The sequence below is a fragment of the Salvelinus alpinus genome, chromosome 4 (assembly GCF_045679555.1).
Source record: "Salvelinus alpinus chromosome 4, SLU_Salpinus.1, whole genome shotgun sequence".
Taxonomy (NCBI): Eukaryota; Metazoa; Chordata; class Actinopteri; order Salmoniformes; family Salmonidae; genus Salvelinus; species Salvelinus alpinus.
Window position 1 is genome coordinate 91,197,096 of NC_092089.1, and position 22,921 is coordinate 91,220,016.

The 22,921-nt window shown below is 44.3% G+C and overlaps 1 protein-coding gene across 1 annotated transcript; it reads left to right on the forward strand.

Moving 5' to 3' along the window:
- Positions 1–18,649: 18,649 nt before the first annotated feature.
- On the forward strand, positions 18,650–22,390 carry LOC139574670 (myb/SANT-like DNA-binding domain-containing protein 4). The gene is made up of 11 exons (XM_071399446.1): positions 18,650–19,079; positions 19,373–19,443; positions 19,531–19,707; positions 19,798–19,859; positions 19,942–20,028; positions 20,116–20,157; positions 20,226–20,399; positions 20,479–20,514; positions 20,613–21,159; positions 21,441–21,552; positions 21,647–22,390. Exons 1-8 carry the CDS (start codon positions 18,922–18,924, stop codon positions 20,512–20,514), a joined length of 807 nt encoding a protein of 268 aa, XP_071255547.1. The 5' UTR covers positions 18,650–18,921; the 3' UTR covers positions 20,613–21,159; positions 21,441–21,552; positions 21,647–22,390.
- Positions 22,391–22,921: the final 531 nt, after the last annotated feature.

Below are 22,921 nucleotides of genomic sequence, written 5' to 3' on the forward strand. Positions count from 1 at the left end.
TTAAGGGGCAAATCATATCTTCCACTTTAGTGAATTGTTTACGTAGTCTTTAGGCTTTATAATAGTCATTTTAATACACAGACCCGAAACCCACTGGTTTACCACGCCTGCTTGTTTGTTTATCTGAGGGATGGATCGTTTTGATTCACCTGCCTGTTTGCCTACCTGTGTTTGACCATTGCCTGCCTGTGACCACGGTTCCTACCTTCTAGGAAATAAACACCTGCCGTGCTCTGCGTGTGAATCTACACCTTTTTTTTTCTCCCTGAGTATTCATTACACAGATTACTTACGCACAGAAATTACTCAACAAACCCCTTCCAACAAATAATCATACTCCGTACGTGACTCAAATGAAGTCCGGAGCCAAATGTGTTGTTTTGTAAGAGTTTTCTATTTGTGGTTGTAATTCTGACGGAGCTGGTTCAGAATTCGGCTGATATAGCTGCTGGGTGGGTGTGTGTGTGTGTGTGTGTGTGTGTGTGTGTGTGTGTGTGTGTGTGTGTGTGTGTGTGTGTGTGTGTGTGTGTGTGTGTGTGTGTGTGTGTGTGTGTGTGTGTTCCCCCTTAAGACTCCAGAAGTCATTGTTGTTACTTAATGTACTCTGTGGACCATCGCTGCTGGTTTCACATGATTGTCCCCCTGCTCTCTTACAGCACTATCCTCTCTATGTGTAATTGGTATTACGACCTCTCTCTGCCTTTGATGTATTGTCATATTTCATTATTTATTTCCCGTCCTCCTCTGAATAGGGCTGAGGCGTCTCCAGTAGACGGGCAGGTTTATTCAATAACACACACAGGAAACGTCCCAAATGGCACCATATTCACTATATAGTGCACTACTTTTGACCAGAGCCCATATGGAGTAGTGCACTACTTTTGACCAGAGCCCATATGGAGTAGTGCACTACTTTTGACCAGAGCCCATAAGGAGTAGTGCACTACTTTTGACCAGAGCCCATATGGAGTAGTGCACTACTTTTGACCAGAGCCCATAAGGAGTAGTGCACTACTTTTGACCAGAGCCCATAAGGAGTAGTGCACTACTTTTGACCAGAGCCCATAAGGAGTAGTGCACTACTTTTGACCAGAGCCCATAAGGAGTAGTGCACTACTTTTGACCAGAGCCCATATGGAGTAGTGCACTACTTTTGACCAGAGCCCATATGGAGTAGTGCACTACTTTTGACCAGAGCCCATAAGGAGTAGTGCACTACTTTTGACCAGAGCCCATAAGGAGTAGTGCACTACTTTTGACCAGAGCCCATATGGAGTAGTGCACTACTTTTGACCAGTGTCCATATGGGCTCTATGCCATCATAGATCGTCATTCTGGTCTTCAGCTAACAGCTGAGCTAGGCTACAGCTCGTCATTCTGGACTTCAGCTAACAAGACGGTAAATCCATTTGAATTCAATCACTATTTGACAGCATCCCTTTTTGATTTAAACTAACATTTCCGTTCATATTTGTCCACGGAATAAATAGTTAGAGAGGGACTTTTTGGACCTGAATGCCAAAACATTCAGGAAATAAAGGAGCTCAAAGTCGACCCATTTTGCAAACACCACCATACTATGAGACATCCATGTATTTTTTTAAATTTCACCTTTATTTTACTAGGCAAGTCAGTCAAGAACAAATTCTTATTTTTAATGACAGCCTAGGAACAGTGGGTTAAATTCCTTGTTCAGGGGCAGAAATACAGCTTTTTATCTTGTCAGCTCAGGGATTTGGTCTTACAACCTTTCTGTTACAAATCCTACACCATAACCACTAGGCTACCTGCCGTCCCTACACTCTAACCACTAGGCTACCTGCCGTCCCTACACTCTAACCACTAGGCTACCTGCCGTCCCTACACTCTAACCACTAGGCTACCTGCCGCCCCTACACTCTAACCACTAGGCTACCTGCCGCCCCTCCACTCTAACCACTAGGCTACCTGCCGCCCCTCCACTCTAACCACTAGGCTCCCTGCCATCCCTACACTCTAACCACTAAGCTACCTGCCGCACCTACACTCTAACCACCAGGCTACCTGCCGCCCCTCCACTCTAACCACTAGGCTACCTGCCGTCCCTACACTCTAACCACTAGGCTACCTGCCGCCCCTCCACTCTAACCACTAGGCTACCTGCCGTCCCTCCACTCTAACCACTAGGCTACCAGCCGCCCCTCCACTCTAACCACTAGGCTACCTGCCGTTCCTTATGCCCAATAATTAAAACATGAAGTGGATAGCAGAGAAAATGGCTACCGTTTACCCTCACTCCACTAGGCTACCTGCCGCCCCTACACTCTAACCTAAACTAAACTCTAACAGACAGACCAGAGCCATAGATATTCAGTTTTAGAAACTGTTATTCGTTTTGTCAGCATTACATGGCAAAGCAGCCGGAAGGTTTGTGGATTCCCAGAACAACGTGACAATTGCCTTTTTTATAAAACACATTTCATGAAATTATTCATCATTTTACATGACTGGAGACAAGCTGAATCTGTTCTAATACCACAACAGAGCACGACAATGAATGAGAGCATGCTGCAGCACCAGAGACGTTTGATTACTATTCAGGCTACTATTAAAAAAATAGGATCGGCTAAGCTATGGAACAATACTAAAGTTTAATAGCCTGGCTTGCACCTGACTGATTTAGAGTTAGCATGGTGTTTAATAGCCTGGCTTGCTCCTGACTGATTTAGAATTAGCATGGTGTTTAATAGCCTGGCTTGCGCCTGACTGATTTAGAGTTAGCATGGTGTTTAATAGCCTGGCTTGCACCTGACTGATTTAGAGTTAGCATGGTGTTTAATAGCCTGGCTTGCTCCTGACTGATTTAGAGTTAGCATGGTGTTTAATAGCCTGGCTTGCTCCTGACTGATTTAGAGTTAGCATGGTGTTTAATAGCCTGGCTTGCTCCTGACTGATTTAGAGTTAGCATGTTGTTTAATAGCCTGGCTTGTTCCTGACTGATTTAGAGTTAGCATGTTGTTTAATAGCCTGGCTTGTTCCTGACTGATTTAGAGTTAGCATGTTGTTTAATAGCCTGTTGCATTTTTTTCAAATTGAGAATACACCACCAGACTACAAGGTAAAATTATTTCTCGAAAATGAATTCTGATAAATTCAAAATAACTTTTATTTAGGCCTAATTACCACTAAAAATCCATGAAAACTATTGCCAACGCAGTGATCCACCGCGCGAACCTTTATCGTCACATCAGCTAGATGTAGGATCCAGATTCACCACGTGTCTGTTTATAAAACTCCATGGACCCTCTTGCGCAGTGGAACCGAAAACGATACGTGACCCCTTCTTGTCCTTTCAGTACTCAAATCGCTCACAGTAAGCCTCATCAAGATGTTGCCTACATCCAATAGTCCTACTCGTCACTTATTATTATTGTAATGAAACAGGCAGGGAGCAGGTCTCGAACCGTCGACCTTTTAGCCCGAGGTCCGGCGCGCTATCGACTGTGCGGCCAAAGCATGCTCGGGCGGCAGAGTCGATTTCCGCGCTTATAAACCCAGGATCGTTACATTATTATTACAAACAGAAGATTAGCACTTCTCACTTTACCAATCATTTGGTCTCTTATCAGTTTCACGGTAATATGCATTTATATCTTCTTGAATAACCGAGCGAATTAAAGCAGATGGTTGTTTAACAAACTACTAGCAATTCTTGTAGGACTATTTTGTTTCAATCAAAGTATAGCCTGCGCGCTGTTGAGTTTTGGCCGCATTTTGGACAATATTTTATTCAACTTCGGATAGGAAATGACTGAGGTGTTTTTGGTGTAACATATTATAGGTTTACTATGCTACAGCAGGGCTTATATGCTATTATATTCGGATCTGCTATGTAAAATACTACATGCCAGACATTTATTCAGCTTTGATCATCTAACTTTACCAAACGACCACCATTGTGAAAAGTGCTAATCTTCTGTTTGTAATAAGTAGTATCGATTCACGATTGACAGTGATAATTGGCCGACTTTAAAATGAGGTATGCCTAACTTGGTGTTTTGACGGATATTAACAGTATAACGTGTTCTTGAGACAAGACGTGTATGCGTATAGGCAAGACGTGTATGCGTATAGGCAAGACGTTGTAATTGGAGGACGCGTTGTATCTACCTATTCTATAATGATATTCAATCTGTACAAACTTTGATTGAGCAATTTTGTAATAAAATAAATAAATAAATGCGCTCCCTCACGTAAAAACAAATAGCACTACATCACTGCTGCGCGGATGTAGAAGTTTATAGCACCGCCTCTGGGTGTCATAGAGACAAACCAAAGATGGGCCATAAGCATCCGAGTCACGTATTTCCCCTTGCGTTTTACAGCTTGTTTTTAGCATAAAGCATTGCGGACTAAAGTGTCATTATAGACCGTTTTATATAATCAGGTCCATTTAACTTGTATTCAAATCAATTACATCAGTAGCAAACTTCAGAGCCCAGGAAGATTAGCTGCTGAGGATCCGAAAAAAAATAAAAATAATAATACCTTCAGTCCTCCTCATCGGAAGTTTATAGCGCAGCCTCTGGAACCAAACATGTGCCATATGCATCCGAGTCACGTCTTTCCCCGGCATTTTACAGCCTTTTTCTAGCATAAAGCATTGCACACTATAGAAGTTTATAGCGCAGCCTCTGGCCCCTTTACCTCGAAACAATTATTTCTGCCTCATGAACAAATTGATGTTGTCACTCCTACGAACAGAGAAAGTGAAATATTCATCTATATTAAAATAGACCCAAGTCGCTAATAACAACAACAACGGAAGCCTACAGATGACACTTTCCTGCTCATTCATTACTGCTTGTTGTAGCACTGAGTGGAACTAGAAAGAAAGCACATTTTATGTCTTATTAAAAGTGTTGAATACAAAGTGTTGACAGAGCTGAGTAACAACTTAAACATGAAGTCACTCATATAAACAGCAGCTCTTTGCTGTAGGGCAGGAAAAAGGGCTGAGCTGGACCCAAGGAAAGAAACAAATATCCCAAAACACCCCTGAGCTAGACTAGCCTACTGCAATACAGCTAACTAACTAACCACAAACACCCCTAAGCTAGACTACCTGCTTCAACAACAGCTAACTAACCAAAAATACCCCTAAGCTAGACTACCTGCTTCAATACTGGGTAACTAACTGACCAACAATACAGTGGGTGGCCCGCCCAGTTCTAACTAGTGTTCTTAGACAAAGTATTCCTACGGGTAGTGTATGCCCTTGGGCGACTTGTCTTGGTACCCCCTTTTCCCCACCATCAAACAGTCAAACACCATAACAAAACAATACTCACAGGATAACGGACAAAGTGACATGTAGTTGCAAAAACAAAAGAGAGATCTCTGTATACAAAGAGAGATGGAAAGAGAGACACAGAGACAGAGTGGGAGAGAGTGGGAGAGAGTGGGAGAGAGTGTCATGAAGCTCCAGACAAACAGTTCTTGTGCCGGTTGCTTCGAGAGGCGAGTGTTGCAACCAAGGACAAACACTCCAGCACTCGGCGGTCCTAGACGTTTCCACTTCACAATAACATACTTTTGTAGTGTAACTTAATAACACAAGATATATATTGGTCTCCACTAGGCTACAACATACAAGTATCAAGTGTATCCCAAGGTTACAAAGGTGGCCTGAAGTGGTCTAGTGGTTAGGCCTTCAACATGTACAGTTTCATCATAGCGCTCAATGGATTCTGTAACTGCACTTGAAGAAAGTTCTTGAAATTTTCCAGATTGACTGACCTTAATTTCTTAAAGTAATGATGGACTGTCATTTGTCTGCTTATTTGAGCTGTTCTTGCCATAATATGGACTTTGTCTTTTCCCAAATAGGGCTATCTTCTGTATACCACCCCTACCTTGTCACAACACAACTGATTGGCTCAAACACATTACGAAGGAAAGTAATTCCACAAATTAACTTTTAAGAAGGCACACCTGTTAATTGAAAGGCATTCCAGGTGACTACCTCATGAAGCTGGTTGAGAGAATGCCAAGAGTGTGCAAAGCTGTCATCAAGGCAAAGGGTGACTACTTTGAAGAATCTAAAATATATTTTGATTTGTTTAACACTTTTCTGGTTACTACATGATTCCATATGTGTTATTTCATAGTTTTGATATCTTCACTATTATTCTACAATGTAGAAAATAGTAAAACAAAACAAAAAAAACAACCCTTGAATGAATTGGTGTGTCCAAACTTTGGACTGGTTCTGTATGTAGAAGACATCGCGGTGCTGAGGAGAGTGCGCATCTTGTAGGTTCCTGCTTGACGCAGCTTTATGGTTATTTTTGCGTTAGTTATTACTTTGTTTGCTCAGAATGTTCGCGTAATCATTTCCTACAACAACAAACACTTCTGGGTCCTGAATCAGAAGACTCATCTCTCAGCCTCCCCGATCAGGAATACTACATGATACTGATGCTAAAATGTTTATTCCACTGAGCCGTTTAATTTATGTTCGTATTCTTATCTTATATTATTTATTATTGTTGTTGCATTGTCGAGAAGGAACCTGCAAGTAAGCATTTCATTGGATGGTGTTTCGCATGCGTATCCTGTAAACACGACTAATAAAAACTTGAAACTACAGACAGCTCAAGAGATATGCTTAAATATGCAGAAAAATAGACATTTTCTTACATAGAATTAAGCACAATGATTATGGCACTTGATTGCAGGAAAAAGCTTTCAGGTGTTTAAAAAATGAAACAATTCCAACTTCAGATCGGGGAGACTAGCCCCCCCTCTGGACCCCCCCCCAGCCATAGTCACATACTCATCTGTAAATAGCACACCCAACTACCTCATCCCCATATTGTTACTTATCCCCTTGCTCTTTTGCACCCCAGTATCTCTACTTGCACATCATCATCTGCACATCTATCACTCCAGTGTTAACGCTAAATTGTAATTATTTCGCCTCTGTGGCCTATTTATTGCCTTACCTCCTTAATCTTCTACATTTACACACACTGTACATATATTTTTCTATTGTTATTGACTGTACCTTTGTTAATGTGTTACTCTGTGTTGTTGTTTTTGTCGCACTGCTTTGCTTTATCTTGGCCAGGTCGCAGTTGTAAATGAGAACTTGTTCTCAACTGGCCTACCTGGTTAAATAAAGGTGAATTAAAAAATAAATACTCTGTTCCCCCTCAGATTTTGGGTGTGCATGGCGCCCCTGGGCCTACTGTAGAACGATAAACTTTCAACTCAATCATCTTTCTCTCCTGCCAAGGGTGTCTAGATGGGATACAGCTTTTGTCAAATTGACGTGAAAAGTTGATTTTCTTTTGTATTTTAGCTAACCCTTTCCCTAATCTTAACCTACTCCTCCTAACCTGCTATGTTAATTCTTCTAACCTGCTATGTTAATTCTCCTAACCTGCTATGTTAATTATTCTAACCTGCTATGTTAATTCTTCTAACCTGCTATGTTAATTCTCCTAACCTGCTATGTTAATTCTCCTAACCTGCTATGTTAATTCTCCTAACCTGCTATGTTAATTCTCATAACCTGCTATGTTAATTCTCCTAACCTGCCATGTAAGTTCTCCCACCTGCTACGAAAAGTATATATTTTTGTCAAAATCTGTATCCCTTCTAGACATAACACACACACAATGTGATTTGTAGTATATGTCACAAAAGGCTTACTGAGATGATACCCTGACTGTTTGCCAGATGTGTTTATAGGCCAAGTCATGAAAACAGAATGACATTTAGAAACACACAGAGAGAGAGAGAGAGAGTGAGAGCGAGCGAGAGCGAGAGAGAGAGAGTGGGAGGATGCTGTGCAGGACCAGAGAGGAAGAGACGAGGTGAGAGGGATAACTGGGCCCAAAATCTGTCTCCTCCAGCTGGTGGCATTTTCATCAGCTCACCAAACGAGGTGTTTTTTGTACGGACGTCAATAAGAGAGTGTCGAATTTGGTTAACAACAAATGTTGTGAATTATTTGATCATAGAAGTTTTTAATGCTTAGGTTGTTACCAGTGTACTGATATACGTAGGACACGTGACATCCTGGGAACTTTGAGAAAAAACACTATGTCGGAGATGTGCCTTTTATCACATTCGTATCTAACCTCTAATCGGCTAGAATGGTCCCACCTGATCTTGCCTCCTTCCGATTGCCTTTTCATTTCTTTACATTTTTAGAGTGGCCAATAAAACTCGCCAGTTTGTAGTCCTAAAATCCGGAAAGTTAGTTACCTCTGGTTCGTTCAGCCATTCCTATGGGGAAACAGAATGGGGAACGAAACGTTATTTTATAGGATAAACGCCGAAAATAAGGTCTGAGTTTAAACACAGGCTTACGAGAGCTTACTGTATACGTTTTGTTCTATGAGATAATATCAGTCAGTTAACATGACGTTTAAGAATCATGAACCCTTTATGTGCATACAGTAGGTGCTTTTGCTGATTACATACACTGTTAATACTTCAAAATTCACAAAAAAGTTACGTTAGTTTATGAAGATTAATTTATAGAATAAAACGTGTAGAATCTCCAAAGCCTGTGTTCACCACAAACCTTATTTTCGGCGTTTTTCCCCCTAATTTTTTTTATTTTTCTTCCGAATAGGCTTTGTACAACGAACCATGGCGGAGTTAGTGCCTACAAAAAGACTCCATTACTATTTCTCTGTATGAAGTACCTTGTCAATATATTGGATAATCTGTGGCTGGACTGACCCATTGATCTAGTAAACGTTAGCTAGCTACATGGTTGACACTGCAGCTAGCTAGCTAGCTTAGACAGCGTATCTAGTGGCAACCTAGCACTTGATCATGAGTCTCAGTTCCATTACATTATAATAGTCATTGGACGAAGGCGTCTTCCGTAGGGAGGAGTTTTGTTAAGATTCCCAGCGCTCGGTCGGGAATATTAACACGCATCGTTTGCGGTACGGTTTTTGAAGCATATGCATATCTTATCTTTCATATCAGTGAGAAATAATGCACACATTTTTTATTAAAGTTACATTGATACACACCTTGATCGGGTTAGGGTTCCCACATGACCATATCTCCATGTTATCGCTCGTGTTTACGGAAAACAGACGGAAGACAAGAGGCGACCACCTGTGCTAAATAGCTACCTAGCATGCTCTGAACACCTGTGTGTAAGTGTAACTCAGGAAGTGTAGTTTAGTACGATGGAGGCTCCTATAGCTGGATGGATCTGTAACTGCTACAGTGTAGTTTAGTAGGATGGAGGCTCCATAGCTGTATGGATCTGTAACTGCTACAGTGTAGTTTAGTGGGATGGAGGCTCCGTAGCTGTATGGATCTGTAACTGCTACAGTGTAGTTTAGTGGGATGGAGGCTCCCATAGCTGTATGGATCTGTAACTGCTACAGTGTAGTTTAGTAGGATGGAGGCTCCGTAGCTGTATGGATCTGTAACTACTACAGTGTAGTTTAGTAGGATGGAGGCTCCGTAGCTGTATGGATCTGTAACTGCTACAGTGTAGTTTAGTAGGATGGAGGCTGTATGGATCTAACTACTACAGTGTAGTTTAGTAGGATGGAGGCTGTATGGATCTGTAACTGCTACAGTGTAGTTTAGTAGGATGGAGGCTCCACTGATCTGTAACTGCTACAGTGTAGTTTAGTAGGATGGAGGCTCCACTGATCTGTAATTGCTACAGTGTAGTTTAGTAGGATGGAGGCTCCACTGATCTGTAATTGCTACAGTGTAGTTTAGTAGGATGGAGGCTCCACTGATCTGTAATTGCTACAGTGTAGTTTAGTAGGATGGAGGCTCCACTGATCTGTAACTGCTACAGTAAGTGTATTTTTTCTTGGCGATGAAAGATAAAGGCCATATGTTTCGAAAGCCGCATCGCAAGCGATGATAATTTACATTTCAAAACAATAAAACACAGTGTCGGGATTGTAGTTCACATGAGGCAGTCGTGGGCAAAGCTAACCGCTGAGAACTGTAGGGAGAAGGCAGTATGGCTGAGAACTGTAGGGAGAAGGCAGTATGGCTGAGAACTGTAGGGAGAAGGCAGTATGGCTGAGAACTGTAGGGAGAAGGCAGTATGGCTGAGAACTGTAGGGAGAAGGCAGTATGGCTGAGAACTGTAGGGAGAAGGCAGTATGGCTGAGAACTGTAGGGAGAAGGCAGTATGGCTGAGAACTGTAGGGAGAAGGCAGTATGGCTGAGAACTGTAGGGAGAAGGCAGTATGGCTGAGAACTGTAGGGAGAAGGCAGAATGGCTGAGAACTGTAGGGAGAAGGCAGTATGGCTGAGAACTGTAGGGAGAAAGCAGAATGGCTGAGAACTGTAGGGAGAAGGCATAATGGCTGAGAACTGTAGGGAGAAGGCATACTGGCTGAGAACTGTAGGGAGAAGGCAGAATGGCTGAGAAATGTAGGAAAAAGTTTGAGAGCTAGTGGCAACCTAATGTGATAGCTAGTTAGCGATTGCCACACACATCTGATTAATCTGTTCACCCTTTATGCCAATGACCAGGTGGCTAGTTAGCCAACAAGCAGAGATCATATTTCATTAGATTTATTAGGATCCCCATTAGCCGACGCCAATGGCAACAGCTAGTCTTACTGCGGTCCGACATGCAACGAAAAAAATACAATTTACATACGTTTAAAAACATTACATTTACATTTACATTTAAGTCATTTAGCAGACGCTCTTATCCAGAGCGACTTACAAATTGGTGCATTCACCTTATGATATCCAGTGGAACAACCACTTTACAATAGTGCATCTAACTCTTTTAAGGGGGGGGGGGGGGGTTAGAAGGATTACTTTATCCTATCCTAGGTATTCCTTAAAGAGGTGGGGTTTCAGGTGTCTCCGGAAGGTGGTGATTGACTCCGCTGACCTGGCGTCGTGAGGGAGTTTGTTCCACCATTGGGGTGCCAGAGCAGCGAACAGTTTTGACTGGGCTGAGCGGGAACTGTACTTCCTCAGAGGTAGGGAGGCGAGCAGGCCAGAGGTGGATGAACGCAGTGCCCTTGTTTGGGTGTAGGGCCTGATCAGAGCCTGAAGGTACGGAGGTGCCGTTCCCCTCACAGCTCCGTAGGCAAGCACCATGGTCTTGTAACGGATGCGAGCTTCAACTGGAAGCCAGTGGAGAGAGCGGAGGAGCGGGGTGACGTGAGAGAACTTGGGAAAGTTGAACACCAGACGGGCTGCGGCGTTCTGGATGAGTTGTAGGGGTTTAATGGCACAGGCAGGGAGCCCAGCCAACAGCGAGTTGCAGTAATCCAGACGGGAGATGACAAGTGCCTGGATTAGGACCTGCGCCGCTTCCTGCGTGAGGCAGGGTCGTACTCTGCGAATGTTGTAGAGCATGAACCTACAGGAACGGGTCACCGCCTTGATGTTAGTTGAGAACGACAGGGTGTTGTCCAGGATCACGCCAAGGTTCTTAGCACTCTGGGAGGAGGACACAATGGAGTTGTCAACCGTGATGGCGAGATCATGGAACGGGCAGTCCTTCCCCGGGAGGAAGAGCAGCTCCGTCTTGCCGAGGTTCAGCTTGAGGTGGTGATCCGTCATCCACACTGATATGTCTGCCAGACATGCAGAGGTGCGATTCACCACCTGGTTATCAGAGAACATGAAAAACATGAACATGTAGTGTGTGTACGTATCTATCAGTTCCACATACATGTCAGTACATACACACAACAAGTAGGTCACATGGAGGAGAGGCGTTGTGCTGTGAGGTGTTGCTTTATCTGTTTTTTGAAACCAGGTTTGTTGTTCACTTGCGCTGTATAAAATGGAAGGGAGTTCCATGCACTCATGGCTCTGTATAATACTGTACGCTTCCTTGAATTTGTTCTGGACCTGGGGACTGGGAAAAGCCCACTGGTGGACTGTCTGGTGGGGTAAGTAGGTGTGTCAGTGCTGTGTGTAAGTTGACTATGCAAACAATTTGGGATTTTCAACACCGTAATGTTTCTTATAAAAAGAAGAAGTGATGCAGTCAGTCTCTCCTCAACTCTCAGCCAAGAGAGACTGGCATGGATAGTATTAATATCAGCCCTCTGATTACAATGAAGAGCAAGACGTGCCGCTCTGTTCTGGGCCAGCTGCAGCTTCACTTGGTCTTTCTTTGCAGCAATTGACCGTATGACTGGACAATAATCAAGATAAGACAAAACTAGAGCATGCAGGACTTGCATTGTGGAGTGTGGTGTCAAAAAAGCAGAGACTTCTCCCCATCTTTACAACCATTGAATCTGTATGTTTTGACCATGACAGTTAACAATCTAAGGTAACACCAAGTAACTTAGTCTCCTCAACTTGTTCAACAGCCACACCATTCATTACCAGATTCAGCTGAGATCTAGAACTTACCAAATGGTGTTAGTTTTAGAGATATTCAGGACCAGTGTATTACTGGCCACCCATTCCAAAACAGACTGCAACTCTTTGTTAATGATTTCAGTGACTTCATTAGCTGTGGTTGCTGATGTGTATATGGTTGAATCATCAAAATACATGGACACACAGGCTTTGTTTAATACCAGTGGCAGGTCATTGTCTGACATTAGAGAAGTCTCCATTAAAGAAACAGAATCCTCAGAGTGTTATTATATAGACTGCTCTGAATCCACGATATGACAGAGGTTGAAAAGCAATAACACATCATTTTTCTCAACAACAGGTTATGGTCAATAATATCAAAGGCTACACTGAAATCTAACAGTACAGCTCCCACAATCTTATTATTATCAATTTCCTTCAACCAATCATCAGTCTTTTGTGTCATTGCAGTACATGTTGAGTGCCCTTCTCTTTAAGCATGCTGAAAGTCTGTTATTTTGTTTTACAGAGAAATAGCATTGCATTTGGTCAAAGACAATTTTTTCCCCAACAGTTTGCTAAGAGCTGGCAGCAAGTTGATAGGTCTTGTAACGGTCCTGACCTGTTTTATGTTGTTTTTGTATGTGTTTAGGTCAGGGCATGTGTTTTGGGTGGGCAGTCTATGTTATCTGTTTCTATGTTGGTTTTGGTTGCCTGGTATGGCTCTTAATTAGAGGCAGGTGTTTTGCGTTTTCCTCTAATTGAGAGTCATATTTAGGTAGGGTGTTCTCACTGTTTGTTTGTGGGTGATTGTCTTCCGTATCTGTGTTATGTCTTGCACCATACGGGACTGTTCGGTTGTTCGTGTCGTTTCGATGTAGTCTGTTCCTGTCCGTAAGTGTTACGTTTAATTATGTAAGTTTATGTTCAGGTTTCGTCTACTTCGTTTTCTTGTTTTGTATTTTTGAAAGTGTTTTGTTTTTCCGTGTTGCCATCATCGTTTTTTTCAAATAAAGAGATGGCCTATTTCCCTACTGCTGCATTTTGGTCTGATGATCCTTCTCTCCTCTCCTCGTCTGAGGATGAGGAGAGAGACAGCCCTTACAGAATCACCCACCACGCTAAGACCAAGCGGCAAGGGAATGCTCAACAGAGCAACAAGGACTCCTGGACTTGGGAGGAGATCCTGGATGGTAGAGGACCTTGGGCTCAGCCAGGGGAATATCGCCGTCCCAAGGAGGAGTTGGAAGCAGCGAAGGCTGAGAGGCGCTGGTATGAGGAGGCAGCGCGGCGACGCGGTTGGGAGCCCGTGAGTCAGACCCAAAAATTTCTTGGGGGGGGGAACACGAGGAGTGTGGCAAAGCCGGGTAGGATACCCGAGCCAACTCCCCGTGCTTACCGTGGAGGTAGAAGGCGTCGTACTGGTAAGACACCGTGTTATGCGGTAAAGCGCACGGTGTCCCCAGTACGCGTGCTTAGCCCAGTGCGGGCTATTCCACCTTGCCGCACTGGGAGGGCTAAGTTGGGCATCGAGCCGGATGTCATGAAGCCGGCCCAACGCATCTGGCCACCAGTGCGTCTCCTCGGGCCGGCATACATGGCACCAGCCTTACGAATGGTGTCCCCGGTTTGCCAGTATAGCCCAGTGCGGGCTATTCCACCTCGCCGCACTGGCAGGGCTACGGGCACCATTCAACCTGGTAAGGTTGGGCAGGCTCGGTGCTCAAGAGCACGTGTCCTCCTTCACGGTCCGGTATACCCGGTGCCACCTCCATGTACCAGTCCTCCGGTGGCAGCCCCCCGTACCAGGCTGTCTCTCCGGGTTCTCTCTCCAGCTGTTTCCTCCTCTCCAGCGCAGCCAGTGCCTAGACCACGCACCAGGCTGTCTCTCCTTCTCCTCCCTACAGAGCCGTCCTGCCATGATCAGCCAGAGCCGTCCTGCCATGATCAGCCAGAGCCGTCCTGCCATGATCAGCCAGAGCCGTCCTGCCATGACCAGCCAGAGCCGTCCTGCCATGACCAGCCAGAGCCGTCCTGCCATGACCAGCCAGAGCCGTCCTGCCATGACCAGCCAGAGCCGTCCTGCCATGACCAGCCAGAGCCGTCCTGCCATGACCTGCCAGAGCCGTCCTGCCATGACCTGCCAGAGCCGTCCTGCCGGGACCTGCCAGAGCCGTCCTGCCGGGACCTGCCAGAGCCGTCCAGCCGGGACCTGCCAGAGCCGTCCAGCCGGGACCTGCCAGAGCCGTCCAGCCGGGACCTGCCAGAGCCGTCCAGCCGGGACCTGCCAGAGCCGTCCAGCCGGGACCTGCCAGAGCCGTCCAGCCGGGACCTGCCAGAGCCGTCCAGCCGGGACCTGCCAGAGTCCGTCCAGCCGGGACCTGCCAGAGTCCGTCCAGCCGGGACCTGCCAGAGTCCGTCCAGCCGGGACCTGCCAGAGTCCGTCCAGCCGGGACCTGCCAGAGTCCCTCAGCCGGGACCTGCCAGAGTCCCTCAGCCGGGACCTGCCAGAGTCCCTCAGCCGGGACCTGCCAGAGTCCCTCAGCCGGGACCTGCCAGAGTCCCTCAGCCGGGACCTGCCAGAGTCCCTCAGCCGGGACCTGCCAGAGTCCCTCAGCCGGGATCTGCCAGAGTCCCTCAGCCGGGATCTGCCCCTTGTCCCGGTGCTGCCCCTTGTCCCGGTGCTGCCCCTTGTCCCGGTGCTGCCCCTTGTCCCGGTGCTGCCCCTTGTCCCGGTGCTGCCCCTTGTCCCGGTGCTGGCCGTTCATTTAGGGGATGTTAGTTTTAGGGTGGTCATTGGGAGGGGAAGACAGAAGCGGGGAGTGACTATGGTGGTGTGGGGACAGCGTCCAGAGCCGGAGCCACCACCGTGGTCAACTGCCCACCCAGACCCTCCCCTGGACTTTGTGCTGGTGCGCCCGGCGTTCGCACCTTGAGGGGGGGGTTCTGTAACGGTCCTGACCTGTTTTATGTTGTTTTTGTATGTGTTTAGGTCAGGGCATGTGTTTTGGGTGGGCAGTCTATGTTATCTGTTTCTATGTTGGTTTTGGTTGCCTGGTATGGCTCTTAATTAGAGGCAGGTGTTTTGCGTTTTCCTCTAATTGAGAGTCATATTTAGGTAGGGTGTTCTCACTGTTTGTTTGTGGGTGATTGTCTTCCGTATCTGTGTTATGTCTTGCACCATACGGGACTGTTCGGTTGTTCGTGTCGTTTCGATGTAGTCTGTTCCTGTCCGTAAGTGTTACGTTTAATTATGTAAGTTTATGTTCAGGTTTCGTCTACTTCGTTTTCTTGTTTTGTATTTTTGAAAGTGTTTTGTTTTTCCGTGTTGCCATCATCGTTTTTTTCAAATAAAGAGATGGCCTATTTCCCTACTGCTGCATTTTGGTCTGATGATCCTTCTCTCCTCTCCTCGTCTGAGGATGAGGAGAGAGACAGCCCTTACAGGTCTGCTGTTAGAACCAGTAAAGGCCGCTTGAACACTTTTTGGGTAGAGGAATGACTTTGGCTTCCCTCCAGACCTGAGGACAACAACTTTCCTCTAGGCTCAGATTAAAGATATGACAGACAGGAGTGGCTATAGAGTCAGCTACCATTCTCAGTAGCTTTCCATCTAAGTTGTCAATGCCAGGAGGTTTGTCATTATTGATCGATAACAATCATTTCCCCACATCTCCCAAACTAACTTTATAAAATTCAAACTTGCACTGCTTTTCTTTCATGATTTGTTTTTTTATAATACATGAGTATGATGGCTCACTGTTCGTTGTTGGCATTTCCTGCCTAAGTTTACCCACATTGACAATGAATGAATCATTAATATAATTGGCAACATCAAATGGTTTTGTGATGAATAAGCCATCTGATCTGATGAAAGATGGAGTTGAATTTGTCTTTCTGCCCATAATTTCATTTAAAGTACTCAAGTTTATTTTTCCATCATTCTTTATATTATTGTTCTTGGCTTCATAATATAGTTTCTTCTTCTTTTTGTTGAGTTTAGTCACATAATTTCTCAGTTTACAGTAAGTCAGCCAGTCAGATGTGCAGCTAGACTTATTAGCCAATCCTTCAGCCATACAGTTTTTCATTTCCTCATCAATCCATGAAGCCTTAACAGTTCTAACAGTCAGCTTCTTAACAGGTGCATGTTTATCAATCATTTGAAGAAGCAATTTCATAAATTCATCAAGTGCAGCGTCTGGATGCTCCTTATTAATAATCACATCAGACCAACAAATGCATAGTCACTTTAATAACTCTACCTTCATGTAGATATTACCTCAACTAACCGGTGCCCCCACACATTGACTCTGTACCGGTACCCCCTGTATATAGTCTCGCTATTGTTATTTTACTGCTGCTCTTTAATTACTTGTTACTTTTACTCCTTATTCTTATCCGTATTTTTTTTAAACTGCATTGTTGGTTAGGAGCTCGTAAGTAAGCATTTCACTCTAAGGTCTACAGCTGTTGTATTCGGAGCATGTAACTAATAACATTTTATTTTTTTTGGTATTTTTAACATCATCCACATAAGAGTCACAACAAAATATTTGTATGATCTCTTGTACTATTTTAGGTCCAGTTGTTGGAACTTTGTCTTTCCTGGATATAGCCACTATATTGTGATCACTGCATCCAATCGGTCCAGATACAGCTTCAGAACAAAGTTCTACAGAATTAGTAAAAATGTGATGGATACATGTGGATGATCTTGTTCCTGTAGTGTTTGTACACACCCTGGTAGGTTGATTAATAACCTGAACCAGATTACAGGCACTGGATACAGTGAGAAGCTTCCTCTTGAGGGGGACAGCTTGATGAAAACCAGTCAATATTCAGGTCCCCAACAAAGTAGACCTCTCTGTTTACATCACGTACACTATCAAGCATTTCACACATACTGACTGTTAGCACTTGGTGGCCCATAGCAACACCCCAAAAGAAAAGGCTTTAGATGTGCCAGGTGTATCTGCAACCACAACACTTCAATAATAGTTGACAAGTTAAATTATATTTTTTGAAACTGCATTGTTGGTTAAAGAGCTTGTAAGTAAGCATTTCACTGTAACCTGTTGTATTCAGCGCATGTGACTAATACAATTTAATTTTATTTGACATAAGATATTCTCTAAGCATTACAGGGATATGGTTCTGAATATATACAGCAACACCTCCCCCATAAGCATTCCTGTCTCTTCTATATATGTTATATCCTTGTATTGCTACTGCTGTATCATCAATGGAATTATCTAAGTGAGTCTCAGAAATGGCTAATATATGAATGTTATTTGATGTTAGCAAGTTATTGATTTCATGAACCTTATTTCTAAGACTACATATATTATTATGGGATGTTTCCAGCCCTTTCCTGGGTAGCTGATCAGAGACATAATATGGAAAAGAGCAAACAAAGCAAGAGACAAAAATATACATTCAGCCGTCCATTAATCAGTTGGTGTGTGTGTGTGTGTGTGTGTGTGTGTGTGTTCTGTGGGGTTCAAGCTACGAACCCATAGTCTTGGCTCTCTCATCCCTTCCAGGCTTTTGGGAGGGAGGGGGGACAATGAGCCTGTTATAGTGGATGTAAGCAATGTCCTTATGCATTCTGGAAGCTTTCATGGCTGGGATAAGTTCTTTTCTCTTCTGGCGCACAGCTTCAGGATAGTCCTCGTTGAGGAAGATATACGTTCCTCTCAAGTTCTTGGCTCTTTCCAGAACAGCTACCTTGTCCTTGAACCGCAGGAACTTGACCACTATTGGCCTGGGCCTGTCACCAGGGCCTGTCACCTGGGCCTGTCACCTGGGCCTGTCACCTGGGCCTGTCACCAGGGCCTGTCACCTGGGCCGGTCACCTGGGCCGGTCACCTGGGCCGGTGGAGGGTTTTCCAGTCCTGTGGGTGCGCTCCACCTCAATCTTCCTGTGGTCCATCTTCAGTTTCATCGAAATCATTTCCCTCACTTTGTCCTCAGACTCTGTCAAGGTCTCATGTGGAGATTCTGCAATTCCGTCCACAGCCATGTTGTTCCGCCTTGATTGTCCCTCGAGATGATCTGATTTCTCTGTCATTGTTATCATGGATTCACATACAGAACTGATGTCCTCTCTCAATGACTTCCAGATTGTTGTCATCTTGCCGTTCTCCTGTTTAAACTCGTCGAGCTGACCCTGGGAGAACTGCAAACTGTTCTTCAGGTCCTGGACCTCTCTGTTCTCCTGTTTAAACTCGTCGAGCTGACCCTGGGTGAACTGCAAACTGTTCTTCAGGTCCTGGACCTCTCCATACTGTTATTAGTTGACTCCACCAGTATTTGGACAAAACACATGAAGCTATTGTTATTGTTGTTGTAACAACTGGGGCCTGTTGCACAAAAGTAGAATTAAGACATCCGGGATAAATGACTCAGCTGAGCTCAATGAAGCCAAAACATGTGCGTCCAGGCTTAATTGGTTGCACAAAGACCAAGCCAGGATGAGCAGACACGGATTCATTAAGCCAGGTGAAACCAATCCTGGATAGGTGCGCGCTCACGGCTCACTCAAATAGACCCCGCCACAGATCACAGATTAACTGATTTACCATGGCAACTAGAGCCGCGTACTTTTCCCCGTCGGAAGCACAAATCCTCATGGAGGCATACGAGGAGGTAAAAGATATAATTAAGAAGAAAGGCAACACCGCCACAGTGATAAAGCAAAGAGAAAAAGCGTGGCAAAGTATTGCAGACCGCCTGAATGCGTAAGTAGTGCACAATTACACACTCACCGCTCCGCTGAAACATCACAATTACAATTCCAATATTTAATTCACATCTCCAAAAATGCAGTTGTACTGTAATTATGAAACGGTTAAATTTTTAATTGAAATGCACTGCAGATATGAGTGAAATTGTGTAAAGTAACTCCATCACACTGTATAAAGCTATGATAAATTTTTTGATATTTTTACTGAAAACAAGACAAAAATACCAAGTAATTTTTTGCAGTGTGACTCCATTAAATGTGTGTGTGTGTGTGTGTGTGTGTGTGTAGATTAAACATGAACGGGCCAAAACGGACATGGCAGCAGGTCAAAATCAAATACAAGAACATTCTGCAGAATGGTATGGTCCCTGACTAATATTTAACAAAGCACAAGCATATATTGTACCCAGAAGGTGCCTGCTCACACATTGTCTGTACTGTTTTAGCAGTGAAAAAGAATACCCACAGACAAGGCACGGGTGGTGGGTCACCAAAGGCTGACCTTACCCCAGCAGAGGACATGGCCTTGGAGCTAAATAAAGGCAGGCCCGTCTTAGAGGGGATCCCTGGGGGGAAAGAGACGAGCATAGGTTCCTCCCAAGATGCCACCCGCTTCATTCAAGGTATGTCCTTCCATCTCTACATGGGATACAACCACATTCATATTGAATCAATTTGGACTGTCTGACTTTGGTTTACCTATTGCCTTGCAGTGTCTGGCAGCACTGTGTTCCTGTTAGAGCCACCAGCACAAGCACCAGACGATGCTGATCCAGTGAGTACTCCATCAAAGGCATACTGTAGGCCTGGCATGTCTTGTCTACTAGCTTCAATATGAATCCGATTAAATGTGATAGGGTGAAGGCCCCAGTGCAGCAGCAACAGCACATGATGGAGACGATGATGAGGAGGAGACCATCTCTCTGGATTCCAGAAGGCATGAGGTATCATGTTAAGACTGTGAAAGTACTATTTACTCTACAATGGTGAGGAGTCCTCATCAAAATCAAAAAATCTAATTTATTTTACAGGACCCAGATGCTATACAGTGGGAAAACCAGCCTGGCAACATAGTGCGTATTAATAAAAGGACACCACATCCTGCCAAATTCCAGCTGCGCTAATTGTATTGTGTTCACAGAGCTCACAAGCTATCAGAAAGTTGTATGGCAACCACCTCCGGCGCCAAATAGAACTGGCAGACATAGACATTCAGTACAAGAAGAAAAAGATGGAAAATCTTGCACTGGAGTCCGAAATAAAAAAGAGGACAATTAGGAAACTGGACCTTGAAATAAAAAAACTTGAGAGGGAGGTGAGATATGCCTTCAATGTACACTGTATGCTAACTGTAACACAAATGTATTAATCATTATTTTTCTTTCCTCCCCCAGCTCCAAGAAGATGACACAGCTCAAAATAAAAATTAGGTATATTCTCGTAAAGTCAAGTGAGCCATGACATATGAGCTCTTATTGTGAGCACACAGGACGGTGGCATCTTTCTAAGTTTTTTTTTATTTTCCCAGCAATCAGTACAACCAAGTCATCGTTATAAGGCATCGCCCTCTTTTGCCCACCCCCCCAGCACCAGGTGTGGCCACTAGCCTATATGAAGGCCCAAAATTGTGTGTTCCTTTCTGCTCTGACAATGGCATGCCCATTTGTGCGAGATGTGGTGGATGAAGAAGCACTTGTGCTGAGGAGAGCCTTCAGGCGAGAAAGGGTCTTCAGGGACCGGTTGGACCCACTGGCCTTCCCTGATGACCATCTATATGAAAGATACAGGTTTTCTGCAGATGGCATCAGGTATCTATGCAGACTACTGGGTCCCAGGATTAAGCACCGCACTGCACGGAGCCATGCACTGAGTGTGGAGCAAATGGTTTGTGTGGCCTTGCGCTTTTTTGCTAGTGGAGCCTTCCTGTACTCAGTGGGGGATGCTGAACAAGGCCACAATTTGCCGCACAATAAGGAGTGTGTGTCTGGCTATCAAAGCATTAGCAGATGTCTTCATCTCCTTCCCTGGCCACAGAAGACTCTGTGACATCAAAGAGGAGTTCTATAGGATTGCAGGTAAGAGGATCTACAAATGACAGGACAACTGTTAACACATAGTAGGATACTCATTACTTTGTGTGACAGGTTTCCCCAATGTCATTGGTGCAGTGGACTGCACACACATAAGGATAAAAGCCCCCTCAGGTGCCCATGAGGCCGATTTTGTGAATAGGAAATCCTTTCACAGCATTAATGTTCAGGTGAACATAACTTTTTGATATTGTCCATTGACGAACACTCTGCATTGCCAGTGATGTGCATTGATTGGTGTAATATTCCTCATCTTATGATTTCAGATGGTCTGCAATGCTGACTGTGTGATCAGCAATGTTGTGGCAAAATGGCCTGGCTCAGTCCATGACTCCAGAATCTTTCGGGCCTCTGAAATCTATCAGTGCCTATCACAAGGTAAGCCACACAACCCCTATTTATAACCATCATGGCTGTGTCAAGAATATCACTGTGTTTATGAGGTAGTAATGATGAGATTTTGTGTTGACAGGTGAATTCTCTGGTGTGTTGCTGGGAGACTGGCTGCCAGCCTTTTCTCCTGACACCTTTCACAGACCCCCAGGAAGCACAGCAGGCCTACAACCATGCCCATGCCAGGACCAGGGCCAGAGTTGAAATGACCTTTGGCCTCCTGAAGGCACGCTTTCACTGCCTTCACAAATTAAGGGTCAGCCCTGTTAGGGCATGTGATATTACTGTGGCTTGTGCTGTCCTCCACAATGTGGCCTGCCTGAGGAAGGAGAGGCCCCCCAGAGTGCCACCAGCCATGGACTGGGACAATCCGGCAATCTTCCCTGATGACGACAGTGGTCGGCTGCTGAGGGACCAATATGTGTTGAATTATTTTAGTTAGTATGTGTGCTTTCAATTTTGGTTAAATATGTCCTGCGGTGGCAGAGGAATTTGGGTTTTTTTGGGTTCGTTTTTTGACGAATTTGGCCTCTTATGATGTTTGTGCGGTATACTGTGTGTAATACAAGGCTGCAGGGAGGCTACTGCATCCATTCATTTGTCTGTTCAGTTGATGTGTATGGATTTGTCCTGCATTTATTTTAGTGTGCAGACATGCAGGGTGTGTTATATACAGACCTTTGAATGTGTATGTATCATTTTGTATAATATGCTTGGATTCTGTGCTTTCCATCTTGTAGAGTCACTGTGACTTCAGTTTCAAAAGGAGCTGATGGTTTACCTGCTTTGTTTTGTCCTTATTCAATAAAGGAACATAATGTTACACATTGTGTTTTTATATTCATATGGAATGTGTATTTGTTTATATGACAGAGTACTAGGGCCACACTGAAGAAAAAGGATAAAGTCATAAATTTATGAGGCTGGTTCTTTCTGCAGAAAAGCTACATATTGTTTTTACAGTTTTGATACTTATGACAATGTGATACTTAATATTCTGGCACATCAGCATGTCTTTGTTTATGAAACCATACTGAAGTACAATTTCACGAAATGCCCCACATCTGTCATTTTAACAACTGTCCTCCTTTAAAACAACTGGTTACAATATTATGACTTGTGTTTTTTTCCCCTCTGTGGCCCTAATATTCTATCATTTTATATATAGCCTTATAGTCTATGGGAAACTGTAAATTATCTAATGATAGCAACATCATCTAAAAATCATTTTTTATCCAAAATCATTGAAATTAATGATCACAAACGTTTAAATAATAACAGTGGGTCTAGTTATATGTGATAACAATGTATAGTGAGCAGTGAAATAACTATTGGTTTCCATTTGTGGTGACTG

Excerpts from the sequence above, each read along its gene's own strand:
- LOC139574670 (XM_071399446.1), top strand. The coding sequence starts at position 18,922 with ATGGCAACTAGAGCCGCGTACTTTTCCCCGTCGGAAGCACAAATCCTC. Across the intron at positions 19,860-19,941 it reads CACCAGACGATGCTGATCCA|GGTGAAGGCCCCAGTGCAGC; the intron begins GTGAGTACTCCA and ends TAAATGTGATAG. Across the intron at positions 20,029-20,115 it reads TGGATTCCAGAAGGCATGAG|GACCCAGATGCTATACAGTG; the intron begins GTATCATGTTAA and ends TTTATTTTACAG.